We start from the raw sequence: 19,633 nt of genomic DNA on the forward strand, positions 1-19,633 counted from the left end.
ACTAACGAGAATTACTTTTTTGTAAGATAACTTGAAGTGATTGCTAGCTATCCGTCATAATCCATCTCTCTTCTTCCTAGGCTAGACCATGTTTCTTAGGCTCCCTTATGAGTAGCTATGGCTATGGGGCTTAAGTTCTAATCAACAGAATGTGACACAATTGATATCAGCACCTCCAGGCTTGGTGAATTGCAACTTGGCACTTGGATGCTCGATGTTCCATCTCTTTCCAGCTGTAAATGATGAAGATGCTACTGTCACCTTGGAAGCAGAGCCTTGTAGGCCAAGTTCCCTGAAAGTGATCGTGGAGGAGGTCACCAGCTGGCCTGCCTATTTGCAGATCATGTGATGGTATTCTATTATACCGAGTATATCTCTCAAAATTCTATTGCCAGCACACTGAATACTACATTGTGCTTCTCTTGACAATCAAAGTAGAGAATTTTCAAGTTAATGGAAGTGCACTGAAGTCAGTATGGAAAAGCAATGGGGCAGATGTCAAGCACGTTTTTTTTCACTTCCTTAAGCTCACAAATTTTCTTTTCCTATTATGTTGTTTCAGTTTAGCAAGAGCTGCTGAATGCTAGCTGGATATTTTTTCCTGTTTGTTTTTTAGTTTTAGACATAATAATTTTTCGGGGGTAGGATACTGAAGCCTGTGGGGCTGTGGAAAACTTAGGGAGAGCACAGCACAGGCTCACCCTGATAAACTGATGCTGAAATTACAAATGATCAGACGAAATTAAGAGAAACATGATTAAGGAAACAGGGTCCAAAGACAACTTTTGTTGGACAAGATTGTTTCTTATAAAAATATGATATGAATTGAACATATGACTTTCTAGATTTCCATTCAAACCCATAAAAAACATCCATTTCCCTGATATTAGTGATAAGGATTTCATCTTGTACACCTTGTTGCACACACCATATTAGTAAAACAGTAGCATACATATACATACATTTTCTTATCTGTCTTCGAGAACTGACATGAAATGATACCTACTCTTGTAGCAATTGGTCATTGATTGTGAAATAGAAAAAAAAAACCACATAATCTGAGGAAGAACTAAATCTGTTAACAATTATAAGCCTGAAATCAAATTAATTAATTTACTGAGTAAACATTTTATTGGGTGATTGTTTTATCTGTTCTTATGCGAATCTCTGCATCTTACAACAAAAATACCTATTGTTTTAAATGCATAAATTAATGTAGGTGTTTATCATATATGAAGGCAATTGAAAGAAGGCAGAATGTCACTCCTACTTTGCATTTCCTGAAACGAGATGAGAGTAATGTTGGGATTTCCTCTTTGTTCTCTGCCATAGCACTGTTGCAGATGTATTACAGCTAATATTTGTCTGCTTCTCCACTAGTCCTGTAAACTCCAAAATGTAGGGTTTGAACTTTAAAAATAAAAAGCAAAACTCTGTTTGTTGAATATTCTGTTTGTCTGATGGATATCTGTTGAAGGAATGAATATATATGTGATAAAAATGGGATAAAGTGAGCTAGATTTTAAAAGATGAACAAACATAAGCCAAATAAAGAATGGAAACTGCAGGATAAGGACTGTGTAAAGGCACAGAAGTGCACAAGAGAGAGAATGGCCTCATGAGCATGCATGTTAAACCACTAGAAGGGCATACTGGCAGCCAATGAATGTGCTTACTTCATGCTTTGCAACTCTATTGTGATGAATAACAGTGATGAGAGTAAACAAGAATTTGGAACCTTTAATTAAAGTTTTTCTTTAGCAGAATATGGAGACATTCTTCTAAAGCAGTCACTTTAAGATACACAGTGTGAAATTCTAAAATTTAATATTATTACTGAGAGTTCACGTTCATGTTAACCTAGGACCCCGATGACTCCCAGGGGTGTTTTCTACGCTTGTACATACACAGGGCATCTAGCCTGGCTGGGCAGAGCTATCTCTCCCTGGCATATTTAGTGCTCTGCCATTCTTTCAGTTACCATTCTCCTTAAAAATCTATAGATTTTAATGAAAGCGAGGTCTTCCAATATATGTGTATTTTCCGAGATTAATTTGATGTTATTTATGTAACATATTACTTATATAAATAAATGAACAGCTGAAAGTTATATTTTTTAAAAATTTCTGATGACATTTCATAAGAAGGAAAAACTGTCAAAATAAAATAAATAAAATGCCAATTTACATTAACTCAGTACTTAAATGTATTGTTTAAGCACAAACAGCATAAAAATAGAGACCATACTTGAAGACACTGGCTTTTTCTAGAAATGATTTTCTAATAAAAGACATAATGCTATTTTTAGAGAAAAATTTTTAAAAAGAAAGTATACTCTTTACCACACACACACAAATTGATGGCTGCCAACAGTCACAACTCACCATACTTAACCTGTCCTGCATTTTTTGTAATTCACTTTTAATAATCTTTGGAAGATTCTTTAAAAATAAATGCTTTGGTAAGTTTTAAATTACTAAAGCCATTTTAAATCTAATAAATACAATAAACAATATAAATAGCTGTTCTGACAGTTACATTCAAATCTTTTTATATAAAAATCTCCACATAAAAGCTTTGCAACATAGACAGTAAATACGTATTCTTGATTTTAATTAAAAACTCATGTATTTAAAACCCTCATGGATGAAGTTGGTACTCTGGTATTTTCCATTTATAAGTTTTAGCCACAAATTAGCATTATTATTTTTAATTATTTTACTAGACATCTTTGTGAAATGGAACAAAACAACAACTGCTGTTTACAAAATTAACCATAAAAGTGAAATATTTTCAAAGTAATACCTGTTAGGTTCTGGTAAACATAGGTATTTATGAATTTTTTTGGATAATTGGAATTTAGTAAATAACCTTGTGCTGTAATTGGTAGGGTTCCTTTCTTTTCCCAGTAGTAATAAGTGAAAAGCTTTTTTTTTTTTTGTACTAACTATGCTTATAAAGACTTATCTTGGAAGACGAATATTAAATATCATAAGCTTATGATACTAATCTACTCAAACAATAAAAGTGAAGCACAGTAAATGAGATCTCAGAAACACTAGATACATTTCTTCACTTAAAAAAAAAACTTTTAATTAAACCATCCAATTTAATGTTTTTATATGGCACTTTAGTTTTGAAGGTAAAGTGATCTAGAGACAGCTGACAAAGAAATTATAACTGCAATTCCTTGGTGAAAATGTTAATGACAGCAAAATATTGTTTAATTAGATGATTGCAGCATCTGGATTAACACTCTTTAAGAGCGATGTTCCTGTGCTTGTCTGCTTCTTCACACTTTACAGACATTTTGTCATCTCTAGGTCATTAGGAAAGAATTTTTAATGATTTTTCTAGAAGCAAGCAGTTCAAGTTACATCTAATTAGATGACAATAATAAGCCTAACACATGCAGTAGCTAAATATATACATAATTAACCAGGGAGGGCTTGTACATCACAGAGTAAAAAAGTGGAAAATGCTAAACAGGAGAAAAAGGTTGGGGTTGAGGAAGTTGTGCTGAATTCATTAGCTGATCATATAAAAAACAACTCAGAAAGCTTTTTAAGAAACCTTCCAAACCTAACGGGATCATTCACATGAAGCTATGTTAGCAGTTATTCTATTTTTTTTTCAATGCCAGATTTTAACTCCTTGTTCATAGTCTTATCTAATAAAGTACAAAATGAGGCACAGGCTGTATCTTTTGAAGCACAATAAAGAGAACTTAGGTCAACTCTGGAAGTTAGAGGTTGAACTCACATTTTTAGTCAAACTCTAAGCATCACTGAAACTCTTCCAAAACTTAATGTTCTTTCAGTTCAGTTGCTCAGTCGTGTCCGACTTATTGCAACCCCATGAATTGCAGTACACCAGGCCTCTCTGTCCATCACCAACTCCCGGAGTCCACCCAAACCCATGTCCATCGAGTAGGTGATGCCATCCAACCATCTCATCCTCGGTTGTCCCTTTATCCTCCTGCCCTCAATCTTTCCCAGCATCAGGGTTTTTTCAAATAAGTCAGCTCTTCACATCAGGTGGCCAAAGGACTGGAGTTTCAGCTTCAGCATCAGTCCTACAAATAAATACCCAGGACTGATCTCTAGGATGGACTGGCTGATCTCCTTGCAGTCCAAGGAACTCTCAAGAGTCTTCCCCAACATCAAAGTTTAAAAGCATCAATTCTTCGGTGCTCAGCTTTCTTTATAGTCCAACTCTCACATCCATACATGACCGCTAGAAAAACCATAGCCTTGACTAGATGGACTTTTGTTGGCAAAGTAATGTCTCTGCTTTTGAATATGCTATCTAGGTTGGTCATAACTTTCTTTCCAAGGAGTAAGCGTCTTTTAGTTTCATGGCTGCAGTCACCATCTGCAGTGATTTTGGAGCCCAGAAAAATCAAGTCAGCCACTGTTTCCACTCTTCCCCCATCTATTTCCCATGAAGTGATGGGACTGGATGCCATGATCTTAGTTTTCTGAATGTTGAGCGTTAAGCTAACTTTTTCACTCTCCTCTTTCACTTTCATCAAGAGGCTCTTTAGCTCTTCTTCACTTTCTGCCATAAGGGTGGTGTCATTTGCATATCCGAGGTCACTGATATTTCTCCCAGCAATCTTGATTCCAGCTTGTGCTTCTTCCAGCCCAGCGTTTCTTATGATGTACTCTGCGTATAAGTTAGATAAGCAGGGTGACAATATACAGCCTTGGCATACTCCTTTTCCTATTTGGAACCAGTCTGTTATTCCATGTCCAGTTCTAACTGTTGCTTCCTGACCTGCATACGGGTTTCTCAAGAGGCAGGCCGGGTGGTCTGGTATTCCCATCTCTTTCAGAATTTTCCACAGTTTCTTGTGATCCACACAGTCAAAGGCTTTGGCATAGTCAATAAAGCAGAAATAGATGTTTTTCTGGAACTCTCTTGCTTTTCCCATGATCCAGCGGATGTTGGCAATTTGATCTCTGGTTCCTCTGCCTTTTCTAAAATCAGCTTGAACATCAGGAAGTTCACAGTTCATGTATTGCTGAAGCCTGGCTTGGAGAATTTTGAGCATTACTTTACTAGCGTGTGAGTTGAGTGCAATTGTTCGGTACTTTGAGCATTCTTTGGCATTGCCTTTCTTTGGGATTGGGATGAAAACTGACCTTTTCCAGTCCTGTGGCCACTGCTGAGTTTTCCAAATTTGCTGGCATATTGAGTGCAGCACTTTCATAGCATCATCTTTCAGGATTTGAAATAGCTCAACTGGTATTTCATCACCTCCACTAGCTTTGTTCTTTAAAAATTAATTTCTTTAAATTTCTTTGGAAATTAATGTTCTTTAAAAATTAAAAAAACCCTGTTGTTTCAAAATAGTTAAATTTTAGAACAGTTCTATGCTAGACTTTCATGTAGTTTTAAAGATTATGCTTTCAAATACTATTTAATGAGATGGGAAGAATAGAATGTAAACCTTTAGGTGTAGCAGATTCCTAAAGATTACCACACACAGAAAAATCACCAAAATCTTAAATATGATATTTATGGCTAGACTTAGGACTGATAAAATTTTTAAATTATTTAAATTAAATGTTAAAAATTTTAAATTAAGTTTATTATTAAATTTTAAAATTATATTTTAAATTATAATTTTCTATATTTCCATTTTTCTATAGTATATTTGTTAAATTTATAAATATAACAAAATAAAGGCCATGAAAACATTTGCAGGCCTCTAGGTGACTTTTCAAAACAGTATGTTTTTTGAATATTTGATAAGCTTCTTTTACTATGTGAAGTATTTTTACAAAATGCACATATATAAACTATTTATATGCAATTGTATATATATATATATATATACACATATGTCACATGAGGGTCTAACAATCTACATACTGTATTAATACTAGGACACTGCTTCTGTCTGCTTTAGTCTTATCTTTAAAAGAATCTACGAAGGAGAAAAGACAAATTGTCCAAGTATGAGAGACCTCAAGAAACGGACAGCAAGAAATGAGTCATAAAATGTAATTCACATTTCATGTTAACGTTATGGAGATAAATGGTAAATCTGAGATTATAGGAGAATTACTAGAATATTTCTTACAGAACATGTGGATTTATTAAGTCACATTGACCCATAATTTAAAAAACTTGAAGCCAGAAAGAGTTGTTTCATCTTCTCACTCGGTTTCTATTCTGTAACTCTTCTGTCTGATCCAGGAAATTAAAGAATCCCTCATCCAGCGATTCTAGTACATTCACATAATAGATTATAAAATCATGCAAACACAGGGTATGAACATTAAATCAGCTCAATTTGATGAGAGTTTATAGAGCAAAACTTTGACTTCATAATCTTATTGGAAAGAAGTGATACAGACATAAAATGTTAAGGGCACATTACTTGAAGTGCCAACATTCATAGGACAGATAGTGCCAGAGAAGGTGTGAATGCTACAGGAGATTAAGACAATTATTGTAAGGTATACTGTAAGGTATATTGTAAGAATATAGGTGTAACATGGCGGTTCTCTAAATGTGGACACTGGAGCAGTGGCATCAGGATCACCTGGGGACTTATTAGAAATACAAACTTTTAAGCCCCACCCTAAACCTACTGAATCAAAACCTGTGTTTCAGCAAGCCCTCCAGGTGACTCTGAGAACCACTCCATCCTGGATGTGGGGTTGGTGACTGTGTGGCTCCTGTCATGTCGTGGCTGGCGGCATTCCCCGGGAGTCATTATCATCAGAAGAAAGCCCTCTCACCCAAGGTTCTATGTCCTTCCCAGGAGTCTCCATCCACTGACTGCTAACTGTAGGTAACAAAGGCCTGGCCACCTTGCCTCAGAGCAAGACATCTCTGAAAGGTATCCCAGCTTCTGGTTTCCTGTGGGACCTGCTGAGGCCTTTCCTGCAGTTACTCTGGGGCTCAAGTTCTCCTGCTCTGTTCTACTTTCCTCACTCCCCTACAGACACTGATCCCAAGGATACTCTCCAATAAACTTCCTGCACATTTCTGTCTCAGAGTTTGTTTCTCTGGATCTGAGACCCAACTGAACATGAACCAGGGTCTACATTAGAGATAATAATTCAAGGCCCAGATCTATTGCTAGCATATCCCTATGGACAAAAGTCATGATGGTAAATAAATGTCAGAAGTTCTTTTGATGAAATACGAATTAAAAGTGATGGACAGGGAGGCCTGGCATGCTGTGATTCGTGGGGTCGCAGAGAGTCGGACACGACTGAGCGACTGAACTGAACTGAAGAATCATTAATTTTTTTTCAGTCTTAAAAGTAGCTATGGATTAAGGCTGATGAGGTAAAAATTGCACAGCACCATGAATATCCTGAGACAGTGTGGTACAGAAGTTGAATGATGCTCTACAGCTAAACCACCTATATTAGAATCCCGACTTCACTAATTAGTTCTGTGACGTGGACAAGTTATTTACTTCTCTGTACCTCATCTCCTCATTGGTGAAATGGGGTTAAGGACCAGGGCTATTGTTAGGACTAAATGAGTAAATACACCTAAAACACTTAGAACCACTTAGTGGAAACACTAAGGAAAACACTTAATGGAAAACACTTAGAAGGAAACAGTGTTTGCAACATTATAAATGTCTCAATAAACATTAACTTTTACCATTTTTTTCTGAATGCTGCTTTTAATATTAAAGAAGTGTTTAAAAAAGAAATAATAAGACTTAACAAAGAAATAATAAAAATATTTTACCTGAATCTTGATATTAAGAGTAATTAAAGAAATGTTTAAAGAAGACTATGATAAAATATAAGCCAACCATTTGTTGCCTTTGGGTTACCCAGGAAATTAAATATAATGTGTCAGTAAGAACACTGATAAATCTAAAGTTTCAATCAATTGACTTAAGTATTTATTGAACAATAACTATATCCCTAAAACTGTGCAATGAAACAACATGATTATTTAGTAGAACTGTGTTAGTAAAAGTGGTCCTGGTACAGTTTAACATCTTTATAGTTCCCTTTATTCTAGGATCCTTTAGAGTCCTGCCTTTAAAGAACTGTGAAAAGTGTTCCATTAAGAGATGATGTACACCCGTGGTGGATTCATGTCAATGTATGGCAAAACCAATACAGTATTGTAAAGTAAAATAAAGTAAAATTAAAATTAAAAAATTAAAAAAAAAGAAGAGATGAATGGATATATATGATATTCTTCACAATTCAGGAAAATAGGTAATTCTAGCTGCTTCCTAATCAAGTACTCAATAGTGGCTTTGGTGAAGCTTCTTTATAAAAGCATCACCCAACTCTTTAAGGCTGGTTCAGTTCAGTTCAGTCACGTCCAACTCTTTGTGACCCCATGGACTGCAGCATGCCAGGCCTCCCTGTCCATCACCAAATCCTGGAGCTTGCTCAAACTTATGTCCATCGAGTCAGTGATGCCATCCAACCATCTCATCCTCTGTTGTCCCGTTCTCCTGCCTTCAATCTTTCCCAGCATCAGGGTCTTTTCCAAGAAGTCAGTTCTTCGCATCAGATGGCCAAAGTATTGGAGTTTCAGCTTCAGCATCTGTCCTTTCAGGACTGATGAATATTCAGGACTGATTTCCTTTAGGATTTGATCCTTTAGGTTTGATCTCCTTGCAGTCCAAAGGACTATCAAGAGTCTTCTCCAACACCACAGTTCAAAAGCATCAGTTCTTCGGCTTAACTAATGCTGGTGCTCAATATAAACTGGCTCCTCTACTTAGAACTTCAAGACGAAGTTTTGCAAAGGAAGAACTTGCAGGAATACATGCAGGGTGAGTACCTCTGCATGTATTTTATAACTTTTTCAGGTTGTCATTCTACTCTTATATGAAGGTTCATTTTATCCACATAATTGTCTATGTATGACAAAATCCTTAGAATACATTCAAAGCCCATCTTTTCTATGAGGCTTCCCTTGATTAGACTAGGTCATATTAATCTCTCACTTCTCTAAATTTTTATTACAGTTAATGACACTTGACTGCATGCTTTCTTGTATGTTCTATATGCTTTCATATGTAAATCTTATTTTGATAATTAGATCTTAAACGGTTAGACCAATCATGGTCAAACTTTAAGCATAAGAACCACCTAGAAGGCTCCCTGCAATGCAGAGTGCTGGGCCTGACTTCAAGTTTCTGACTCTGTTTGTTTGAGAAGGAATATGAAACTTTGCGTCTCTAAGTTCCCAGGTGATATTAATACTGCTGGGCGGGGACCTACTTTGTAAACAACTAAACTAGAGTACGGAGAAGGCAATGGCACCCCACTCCAGTACTCTTGCCTGGAAAATCCCATGGGTGGAGGAGCCTGGAAGGCTGCAGTCCATGGGGTCACTGAGGGTCGGACACAACTGAGTGACTTCACTTCCACTTTCCACTTTCGTGCATTGGAGAAGGAAATGGCAACCTACTCCAGTGTTCTTGCCTGGAGAATCCCAGGGACGGGGGAGCCTGGTAGGCTGCTGTCTATGGGGTCGCACAGAGTCGGACACGACTGAAGCGACTTAGCAGCAGCAGCAGCAGCAGCAAACTAGAGTATATTACAGTGACTTCTACTTTCTGTATAATGACACTGTGCATTAAATTATTTACTTTTTTTCCCTGCCATACTTGTTACAACAACTGTAATCCAATTTTTGAGCCCACATTTTCTTTTTTCTTGGAATGACTTCTGCTTTACTTTCTAGTGAATTCTTATTTCTATTTCAATTTTTAACTTAAATGTTGCCTATGAGAGAAGCCTATGAAAAGACTACAAGAAACTTTTCCTGTAAGTGTATTGCCTTCTGGATTTAAGACTTCAAATGAAAGTGAAAGTCGCATCTGACTTTGCAACCAGAATACTGGAGTGGGTAGCCGTTCCCTTCTCCAGGGTATCTTCCCAATCCAGGGATCGAACCCAGGTCCCCCACAATGCAGGCGAATTCTTTACCAGTTGAGCCATAAGGGAAGCCTGATAATGCTGGAGTGGGTAGCCTATCCCTTCTCCAGTGGATCTTCCTGACCCAGGAATCAAACCGGGGTCTCCTGCATTGCAGGTGGGTTCTTTACCAGCTGAGCTACCAGGAAAGCCCAATAGCTTTGTATATTTTCTCATTATAATAAGTATTACTTTTTTCTGGAATTGCTGGTATACATATCTGTTTTCCTGAGCATACCATGACCCCTTCAAAGGCAGAAACCATGCAGTGCTCTCCTCTGAAGTGTTAGTACCAAACACAGTACATGCCACATAGTAGAAGTGTTCAGTAACTGTTAAAATGATGAACAAGTCGATTTCATATCTAGAGTCCTAAAGCCTCTCCTAATAGCTCTTCCTAACGTTAAGGAATCTGATTCCTGATTCATGTGAAATATAGCTATCAGTTTAATTTTTCTAAAATTTCATATTGCATTGCCTTCTACTATGAAACTATACTGACTCCTAGTTTTAGGCTCTTTATAGTCTGGCTGATAACCAATAGCTCCAGTAGTAGCCAAGCTGTGATACTCATGTCTACTGAACACATATCACATATTCAACTGGCAGAAATTTGTAAAGCTCTGTTCTTTCTTTTTTTTTTTTTCCTCCCCAAACACATCCTTAAAATTCACCTGGTCTGCTTAGCTCTTGCACCATTCACTATTTACAGCACTTATTCAACACTTAACCATCAGCTGTCTTAAAATGCTCCCTTATGTATATTTCATTCACCTGACTAGTTGCAATGCTCTGATTCCCAAATGTAAATATGAAGTTGCTCAGTTGTGTCCAACTCGTCACGACCCCATAGACTATAGTCTACTAGGCTCCTCTGTCCATGGGGATCCTCCAGGCAAAAATACTGGAGTGGGTAGCCATTTCCTTTGCAAGGGGACCTTCCCAACCCAGAGATTGAACCTGGGTCTCCCATATTGCAGGGAGACTCTTCACCCGCTTTATACTTCTTTTTACTCTATTGTCTACAATAGACAGACTTTAATGTTTAGTTATAATCATATTAAGGAAAATATCCAATACGTTCTTTCAAAAAACACCTGAGGCTTCCCTTGTAGCTCAGTCAGTAAAGAATCTGCCTGTAGTGCAGGAGACCCGGGTTCAATCCCTGGGTTGGGAAGACCCCCTGCAGAAGGAAATGGCAACCCACTCCAGTATCCTTGCCTGTGGGCTGCAGTTCATGGGATCGCGAAGAGCCGGGCACAACTGAGTGACTAACACTGACTAACACTGTGGTCTATACATTTTTAATGTCACCAAATAAAACAGACCCCAATTATTCAAAAGAAGTTAAGAAGACACTCCAATTCCCCTTACTATCTGTGTGTCCTGGCTCAGAAACCCAAAGACTGTCTCAACCAGAAAGAAGACCTCTGTCTATACTGCTCAGGGTGGGCTTCCCTGGTGGCTCAGACAGTAAAGAGTCTGCCTGCAGTGCAGGAGGCCTGAGTTTGATCCATGGGTTGGGAAGATTCCTTGGAGAAGGCAATGGCAACCCACCCCAGTATTCTTGTCTGGGAGATTCCACAGACAGAGGTGCCTGGAGGGCTAGAGTCCATGGGGTCACAAAGAGTTGGAGACCACTGAGCGACTAACACTTTCACTTCATACTGGTCAGGGAAGCTTTTAGACCAGATCATGATGTTATCTCTATCAAGACTGCAATTCTTCTAGAGTTAGAGAAACTGCCAGAAAGCAACAGGCATGAAGTAGGTAGTGGTTACAGGTGGAACTGTGCACCACACTTTGGGAAATGTAGCTGACATAAGTAAAAGGCAGTGAGAAGGGATGGAGACTAGATGTGTCCTTTAACATAACCAACTAGATAACACTCCATCCAGAGGACAGGCAGAGAGAATTCCATTTTAGAACAGCAAAACCTTCTAGGAAAAATGCCAGCTCCACTGGAAACTGAACTAGGAGTGAGGCATACCACCACGTCTTCCAGTTTTAATTCCAAAAGCTCCAATAAGGTACCAGAATCAAGGGGGAAAAGTCATATGCTTATCTATGACACATGACAGATCACGAGTTTTGACAGATCTTTGAAGGATAGATAATATAGAAACCAAACACAGGGAATATGGAAGAATACTGCAGAGGGAAAAAAAAAAGAACTTTATCCTGAAAAATCAGGTAAAGATCCATGTGAAAAGTGAAAGTTGCTCAGTTGTGTCTGACTCTTTGTGACACCATGGACTGTAGTCCAACAGGGTCCTCCGTCCATGGAATTCTCCCGGCAAGAGTACTGGAGCGGATTGCCATTTACTTCTCTAGGGGATCTTCCTGACTCAGGGATCAAACCTGGGTCTCCTGCATTGCAGGAGGATTCTTTACCAGGGAAGCCCCAAAGATCCATGTAGCTGAAAACAATATACTGTAATAATGAGAAGATTTTAATAAAAAGTCAAACCATTCTTAATATGCAAAAATATATGGACTCCAAAAACAAGTGTTTCATAATAATATGGATTCTGGTAGCAAATTATATTGACAAAGATAAGCAATGAATAAGAAGTACATTGAGTGAAAGTTCTTATTTTGCATAGGACTGATTTAAAAAGCTTATGTTATAAATCTCTAAAAAAATAGGCAGAAATTCATTTAAGTGGCCAAAGAAAAACAAAACAGTGGGGAAAGCAAGAAAATATTACAAGCAATAGTATAAGACAAGATGATATATGACTAAACATATCAGTTGTTAAAACATATGCAAAGAAATATCAAACATGCCTACCAAAAGATTTAAAGTCCAAGATAAAGTTAAAACTTGAAATTTCACCTATGGTCTAAGACAGGAGGTTGGAAGATTTGATATTCTATCCTTTTTCACTTTGGCAATGATACTTATGTTACATCATGCTGTTTACCTAAATATACTAATGAAATTAGGTTCTTTACATTTCAGATGTTTAAGTTCATTATACTCTCTGTATGTATATAGTATGTATTAATTAAATAGTAAACATATTTCCTTTATTTTGGAGTAAGTAAATAGGTTTTTTTAAGATATATACATTGTATAGACTATTATGTGAGTATATATAAATATGTAATGAAGATATACCTATATAATGGATATGTGTGTATAAAGTATACAATAAAAATTAATATATGTAATACAACCATTCTTTGGTTGTACCTCTAACATCCTATTTTGCAAAGGCATTAATACTATAATATGTAGTAAATGATTAAAATGCAAAACCATTTTAAACAACTTTTTATCACTTTATGTCAACAAATTGAGTTATTTTGTCTATTTAATACATATCTATATCATCCATATTTAATATAAGACTATAGTGTTCATATTCATACATATATAATAGATTATAAAAGCGCTATACTACACAGTTATCCTTTTAAGCAGTGATTCAGAGAACAGGGCTCTAAATCCACAGTTCTGAGCATTCATTCATAAAAAAGAATAATCATATACATATGCACTGCATAGTTACATAAATTTATCTTATTATAAAATAAAAGTTTTTGTAGAGCCTGATTTACAGAAGCAAACTCTTTGTAATTCAAAGGCCTTGAATAAGGGTTTTGGAGCCTAACTTAAAAAAAAGAAAGAGGTACTTAAATCTCATAGACATACTCAGCCACTGATGACCACTGATTCAGCACTACCCTCTCTTAATTTACAAGCATGGTATTGCTAAAGTTGATGGCAGTTACTCATCATTCAGAAATGCGATCTGATTTTATATTCTCATTTGAAGATTTTAAGGAATAAAACATGTTGTAACCCAACCATGCCACAATCCAGGTGACATCTGTACTAGGCAGAATCCTGTTGTTATTCTCCTGTCTAGCTGCTACTGATGAGAATGACAAAGTAGTGAAATTACATTTTCCCATTATTATTTCCAGACACTCTCTGGCAATGGTTTGTTGACTCTAATAAACCTTCAGACAAAGCTGTCAGCAAAGGAAATGGCTGAAGGAGAGTAAGGAAAAGCTCCTTCCACAATAAAATGCAACTAAACCTTAGTGCTAGCTTGTATAGTTTCTGATAGCAATTTAATATGAGTGCTTCAATATTTATTCTGACGCTGTATTTGAATTCCAAGGAGAACAATGTATTCCATCAAGTCACATTATCGAGGATTTTGATGAACATAAACATATTGTGAGATTAAAGAATGAGATGTCTTACCTGCTATAGTATTAAGAAACATCAAATATTCGAAGTTTGAAATTTCCCTTCTTTGCCAGCGCTGAGTCATGTTGGAAGATTTATAAAGCTGTCGAGGAGTGGCCAGTGATATCCTCCTAGCAATTAAGCAAATTATAACAGTTTCTTTAAACTCATAACCTTTAAAAGTCAAATAATAACTAATATATGGATTGGATATAATTCGACGTATGGTTTATCCTTCTTAGATAAATTACAAAAAACGTTTCAGTTGTAGAATTAGCAATATTTGAAAAAATCTATTACAGAGAAGATACACATATTTACTTAGAATAAATCAATATGAAAGCACCTATTTGTATAACATTGCTCCAAATGGATATTTTACAAGTCAACAAGAACAAAAAAGGCGAAACTGTACTCAAAATCAGTCAAAGTAGCTTTTAAACAACACAGCAAACCTACCCCATGCTAAGATGCTAGGTAGATGGTCAGGTAGCAGCTTATAAGCATTTGACTCAAACCTTATATAATAATGACCCCACTGAACTTTTTAAGCCTGTCTCCCCACAGCGTGTGCACATGAGCACAGCCTCTAACCACATGACACATAATCCTCTAGAAGGTCAAAAGCAAACAACTGAGAATTTTGAAAATATAGGAATATCTTTGAAAATATAGGAATAGAAGAAGGAACTTAGGAATATCTTAAGAGAGTAAGTCAGGAGAATATGTGTAAATTATGAACCTTTGAAGGCATGTGTTTCTCTAAAAGCTGACTGATTTTGTGAAAGCATGATAAGGCTGAGTTTCTAAAACAATCACCACTTAACAAAGAAGTGCCCAAACGTTTTGAATTTGTGCCACCTTGCCACCTTCAGTGTCTCAAGAGAAACATCTAACAGTTCTCTTTATTGAGTAGTTAGGTCTAAATAACTTAACACTTGAGCCATAACAACTTAGTAGCTATCTGAGAATACAATATTCAAAAACTGAAAGAAAAATAGTATTTTATTTCCTTCTTAAATAACCCAATTACTTACTAAAGGGGTGCAGTGCACACCTGTTGGGCACTGTACAGCTTCTTAAACCTGGGAATCATACCTGACACTACCATTTTCATTTCCTATCCCACATGAATTTTCATGAAGTGCCTGTTCCTTTTTTAAACCACAGCAACCCCTGAAAATTAGTTTCAGAAAGCTAAGATGTCATCAAAAAGAATACAAGAATGCAGTGCCATCAAATGTTGAAGATTAGAACTAAGTTGAGCTGAGTTCATGCAGCATTTGATAGATGTTGCTGTATTTCCCTAAAAAAACATAAAACGCCCTGCAGTAGGCCTGAGAGTTCACTGTGATATCTTAGGGCTCCATGGTGGGAGCTGTGGACCTAAGACTATTTTTATCTTCCATGTTTTATTATCATGTTTACACTCACATGAGATCTTAATAACCATGCCAAGAGCTAAGCCTCTTGGTTGCTAAGTCATGTCCAATCTTTTTCGACCCCATGGACTGTAGTCAGCCAAGTTCTGTTCATGGGATTTCCCAGGCAAGAATACTGGAGTGTGTTGCCATTTCCTTCTCCAGGGGATCTTCCCAACCCAGGGACTGAACCTGTGTCTCCTGCATTGGCAGGCGGATTTCTTACCACTGAGCCACCAGAGAAACCCAAGATACAGGGGTTGAAGAAAAGTAAGGAGGAAGGAAGAATGGGAATAAACTCGGTGTGTCAAATTAAAATTTGAATTAAGAATTTAAAAAATAATTATGTCTAACTCAATGCTTAAAATGTTAATATTTTGCAGCAGCTTGGTCACATGTTAACATTTTTGGAGCTTTCCTAGTTATATATACCTGAGATAATAGATCCTAAGGATTCCATAAGAACTATAGAATTCTAATTGCAATGGTCAGGGGAATATATATTGCATACTTAAATACTATATCTTAGCACACTTTTCAATTAACTGGCAATATGATTTTCACAGGGCTACTAAAAGGGCTTCCAGATTTTAAGCCATTCTAGCACCACTATTCAAAAATTTTCCAGGCCAGATACTCTCACTGACACAATTATTTATGTTATAAATTTTAGCCTTGATTCTGGATTTATCATAGCAACATGCTAAAATATTTTCTGAATTATCAATTAATAAACTATATTGACCCAATTTGTATTTGTCACTGTTATAATTATGTGCTTAGTCCAGCTTTCACTGGATTACTATTGTAATCATATTCTTGCTAATCTGACTAAAATTCTTACCAGCAGCATGCTTAGTCTGCTAAAAGCAAAGCATAGAATAAAGTTGTAAATTTATTTGTTGACATTTTAAACCTAGAAAATTTAAGAAGAAAGCTGCTGATATGGAAATAATCCTGAGCACCAAAAACACTCAAAAACCATGACCAAACAAATTGTGATAAGGATAAATAATGAGACTCGTGGGAGAAGGTTATCATGTCATTCTTAGAGCATGTAGTTGTGAAGAAAAATACAGGCATACAAAATGAATTTAGAAAATCAGATTATTATTAGCAAGTTCATGGAAAGGACCAGTTTTTCCTGTTTACTGCTCTCTCTTTTCTACTATAAACTCGCTGAGAGCAGGAACTATGTTATACATACTGTTATGTCCTTAGCATTTAACAATACTTGAACTAGAGTGGGATCTAAATAAAGTATAAACCAAATGACTTGGGTTATTGGATTTCTATCCCTCAAAAACATAATGGCTAAAGAGAGATGAAATTCAAAAAATAAATATATAAGTTCAATCATAAGAAGCAGCAAAATGATAAACAGTAAATCAATAGGGCTATTAAAAATATCCTATAAACATTTAGACATTTGAATGAGTATAGTTGGTACATATTGGGCTACAAAAAATCCTTTTACAACTGGGGAATAAGAAGAAGATAAAATTGCCTTCTGGAAAAAAATACTAAGTACTATAACAAATGGTGACCATTTAAAATCATTAACTATATATGCAATGAGGTAGATTCTTAATCAGTAAAGAATCTAACTACACTCAAAATTTATTGATTATAATGACCGTCTGAATTGAAAATAGCAATACATTAACCAAATAATGACAATCAGTATGGAGTCTAGAAAACGGACAAATTCTTTGTCAGTATTTTTCTATCATTACGCATGGGATAAGGGTATTGCTCTTTTGACCAATGTGGACCACTTTGATAGATGACACCAAATAGAAATTAAGAGAGTGGCTATGACCTTGGGCAAAATAAGTAACTTATCTAAACCAAAAACTTCATATCTGTAACATGGATAAGAACTCCATGAAGGAACTTCCTTGTCCATCTGGTGGTTAAGGCTCCATGCTGCTGCATCAAGGGGCAACCATTTGGTCACTGGTGGAGGAACTTAATATCCCTCATGCCACAGGTATGGCAAAAAAAAAAAAAAAAAGAAAGAAAGAAAAAAGTTAAAAAAAAATCCATTAAGAATTCACATGGTTTTAAGAATTAAGGGCTGAGTGCCCCTCTGCCAAGTGAGGACATGTAGACAGGATGATCATCTATGAACCTGGAGTTGGGCGATCAGCAGACACCAAATCTGCTAGTGATCCTGGACTTTCTATCCTCTAGAACCGGCAGAAATAAATGTCTGCTGTTTATAAGCTAAAAACTAATGCTTATAAACTTGAACACAAAGTATAGTCCCTGGGAGTTGGAAAGTGCTCAGCAAATGAGACATGCATGTAAACTAAAAGGGTGTTCATTAGGCTCTGCTCAGTTCAGTTCAGTCATATCCAACTCTTTGTGACCCATGGACTGCAGCATGCCAGGCCTCCCTGTCCATCACCAACTCCTGGAGCTTGCTTAAACTCATGTCCATCGAGTCAGTGAAGCCATCCAACCCTCTCATCCTCTGTCGTCCCTTTCTCCTCCTGCCTTCAATCTTTCCCAGAATCATGGTCTTTTCTGCTAGCTTTATGGAAACATTCCTTTTGTTCTAAATCTTTGCAATGTGATCTCTTTGGTGGGCTTGCCCAAGAAGTGGCCTAAGTGATACATGAAGTTGATTTTCTGGCAGTATACCTGCTTTGAGTTTGATCATTTTTGTCTGTTTACTTCTAAAGCAGTCTCCTTTGGGCTTAGTTTAGGGTATATTCCCTAGCGTTTGATAAGTGAAAGTGAAGTCACTCAGTCGTGTCCAACTCTTTTGCGATCCCATGGACTGTAGCCTACCAGGCTCCTCAGTCCATGGAATTTTCTAGGCAAGAGTACGGGAGTGGGTTGCCATTTCCTTCTCCAGGGGCTTCCTGACCCAGGGATTGAACCTGGGTCGCCTGTGTTGCAATCAGACGCTTTACCATCTGAGCCACCAGGGAAGCCCGTGAAGCGTTTGATAGACTCTGCTTTAAACTGACAAAACCTGATGTCAAAGAAACAAAGTAAAGAATGGATCCCTTGGTGATTTTACCAAGATACTCTCAGCTGGAAGACTTCTATTTGTAGGGGTCAGACATCATCCCTTCCCTTTGACAATTTTCTAAATGTAATAGGATCTTACATATCATACACTCTTCGTAGGTGTCTGTGTGTATATCTATATACACCCAGCTACCTACCTCCTCACCTACCTACCATCTGTATCTATGTGTGCATGCCCATATGCATGTGTATAGTGTATATGTGTGTTCACAGTCCACAAAGTGCATTCATTTTATGGTCTCAGGACAATTGTTGAAATGTCTTTCACAAAATACTATGCCTGGTTTATAGCAGATGAGAACTTCAGTCTTCTTGTTTAATGTTATTCATTCTTTCAACATATATGTACTGAGTTCCTACAATCAGATCAGACCCTATCCTTGTTACCCAGCCAGTAAGCGGCAGGTCTGAGCCTAAATTCAATGTTCCGCCAACCTCAATCTGCTACCTCCAAGGCTAAATATCACAGGAAATAAAGAAAATTGAACTTATGAGTATTTTATTGGGAAACTTAATGAGTTGAGTCTTTGGGGGGAACACAAAGGGGGCAACAAAAAAGTGTCTTAAGATAGAATTTCCAAAGTTACTAAACATGTTTTGTTTCCAGTTTTTCCATCAAGAAGAATAGCATTCCATAAATCTGAGACTAAATGTGGTTGAAAGGAAAATTATACTCATAAGAAATAAGGAATATAGTAAAAGAGTTTCTGGTTGTTTTAAATGATTTCAGGTCCTGACAAGTAGAAGAATACCAAAAGAACTCAGAAAACTCTACTGGTAATCTTTGAAGAATCATGGTCATTGAGAAATATGTCAGGAGGCAGATGATTATTCTTTAAAAGGAAAGGGTTAGGCCTATTTGTGAGTTCTTAATGTCAATTCCTGGGAAAATCCTTGACTTGATGATTAAACAATTTGTAGGTACTTGTGAAAGGAAGTAATGATTACTAAGAGTCAGCTTAGATTCAGTAAGAATAAGCCTTGCAAAACTAATTTCATTTTTTTTTGCTAGATTAAATGCATTTGTC

The 19,633-nt window shown here is 36.7% G+C and overlaps 1 protein-coding gene across 8 annotated transcripts in view; it reads right to left on the reverse strand.

The window, feature by feature from the left end:
• The window catches only part of NBEA (neurobeachin), a 666,092-nt gene that overhangs the window by 111,650 nt on the left and 534,809 nt on the right, over positions 1-19,633 (reverse strand). For all 8 annotated transcript variants that reach the window (XM_060394443.1, XM_060394442.1, XM_060394441.1 and 5 more), the window contains one exon: positions 14,155-14,270. In XM_060394443.1, coding sequence (XP_060250426.1) covers positions 14,155-14,270 — 116 coding nt within the window. The remainder of the gene's footprint in view (positions 1-14,154; positions 14,271-19,633) is intronic.

Source organism: Ovis aries, chromosome 10 (genome assembly GCF_016772045.2).
Source record: "Ovis aries strain OAR_USU_Benz2616 breed Rambouillet chromosome 10, ARS-UI_Ramb_v3.0, whole genome shotgun sequence".
In the NCBI taxonomy this organism is placed as follows: domain Eukaryota; kingdom Metazoa; phylum Chordata; class Mammalia; order Artiodactyla; family Bovidae; genus Ovis; species Ovis aries.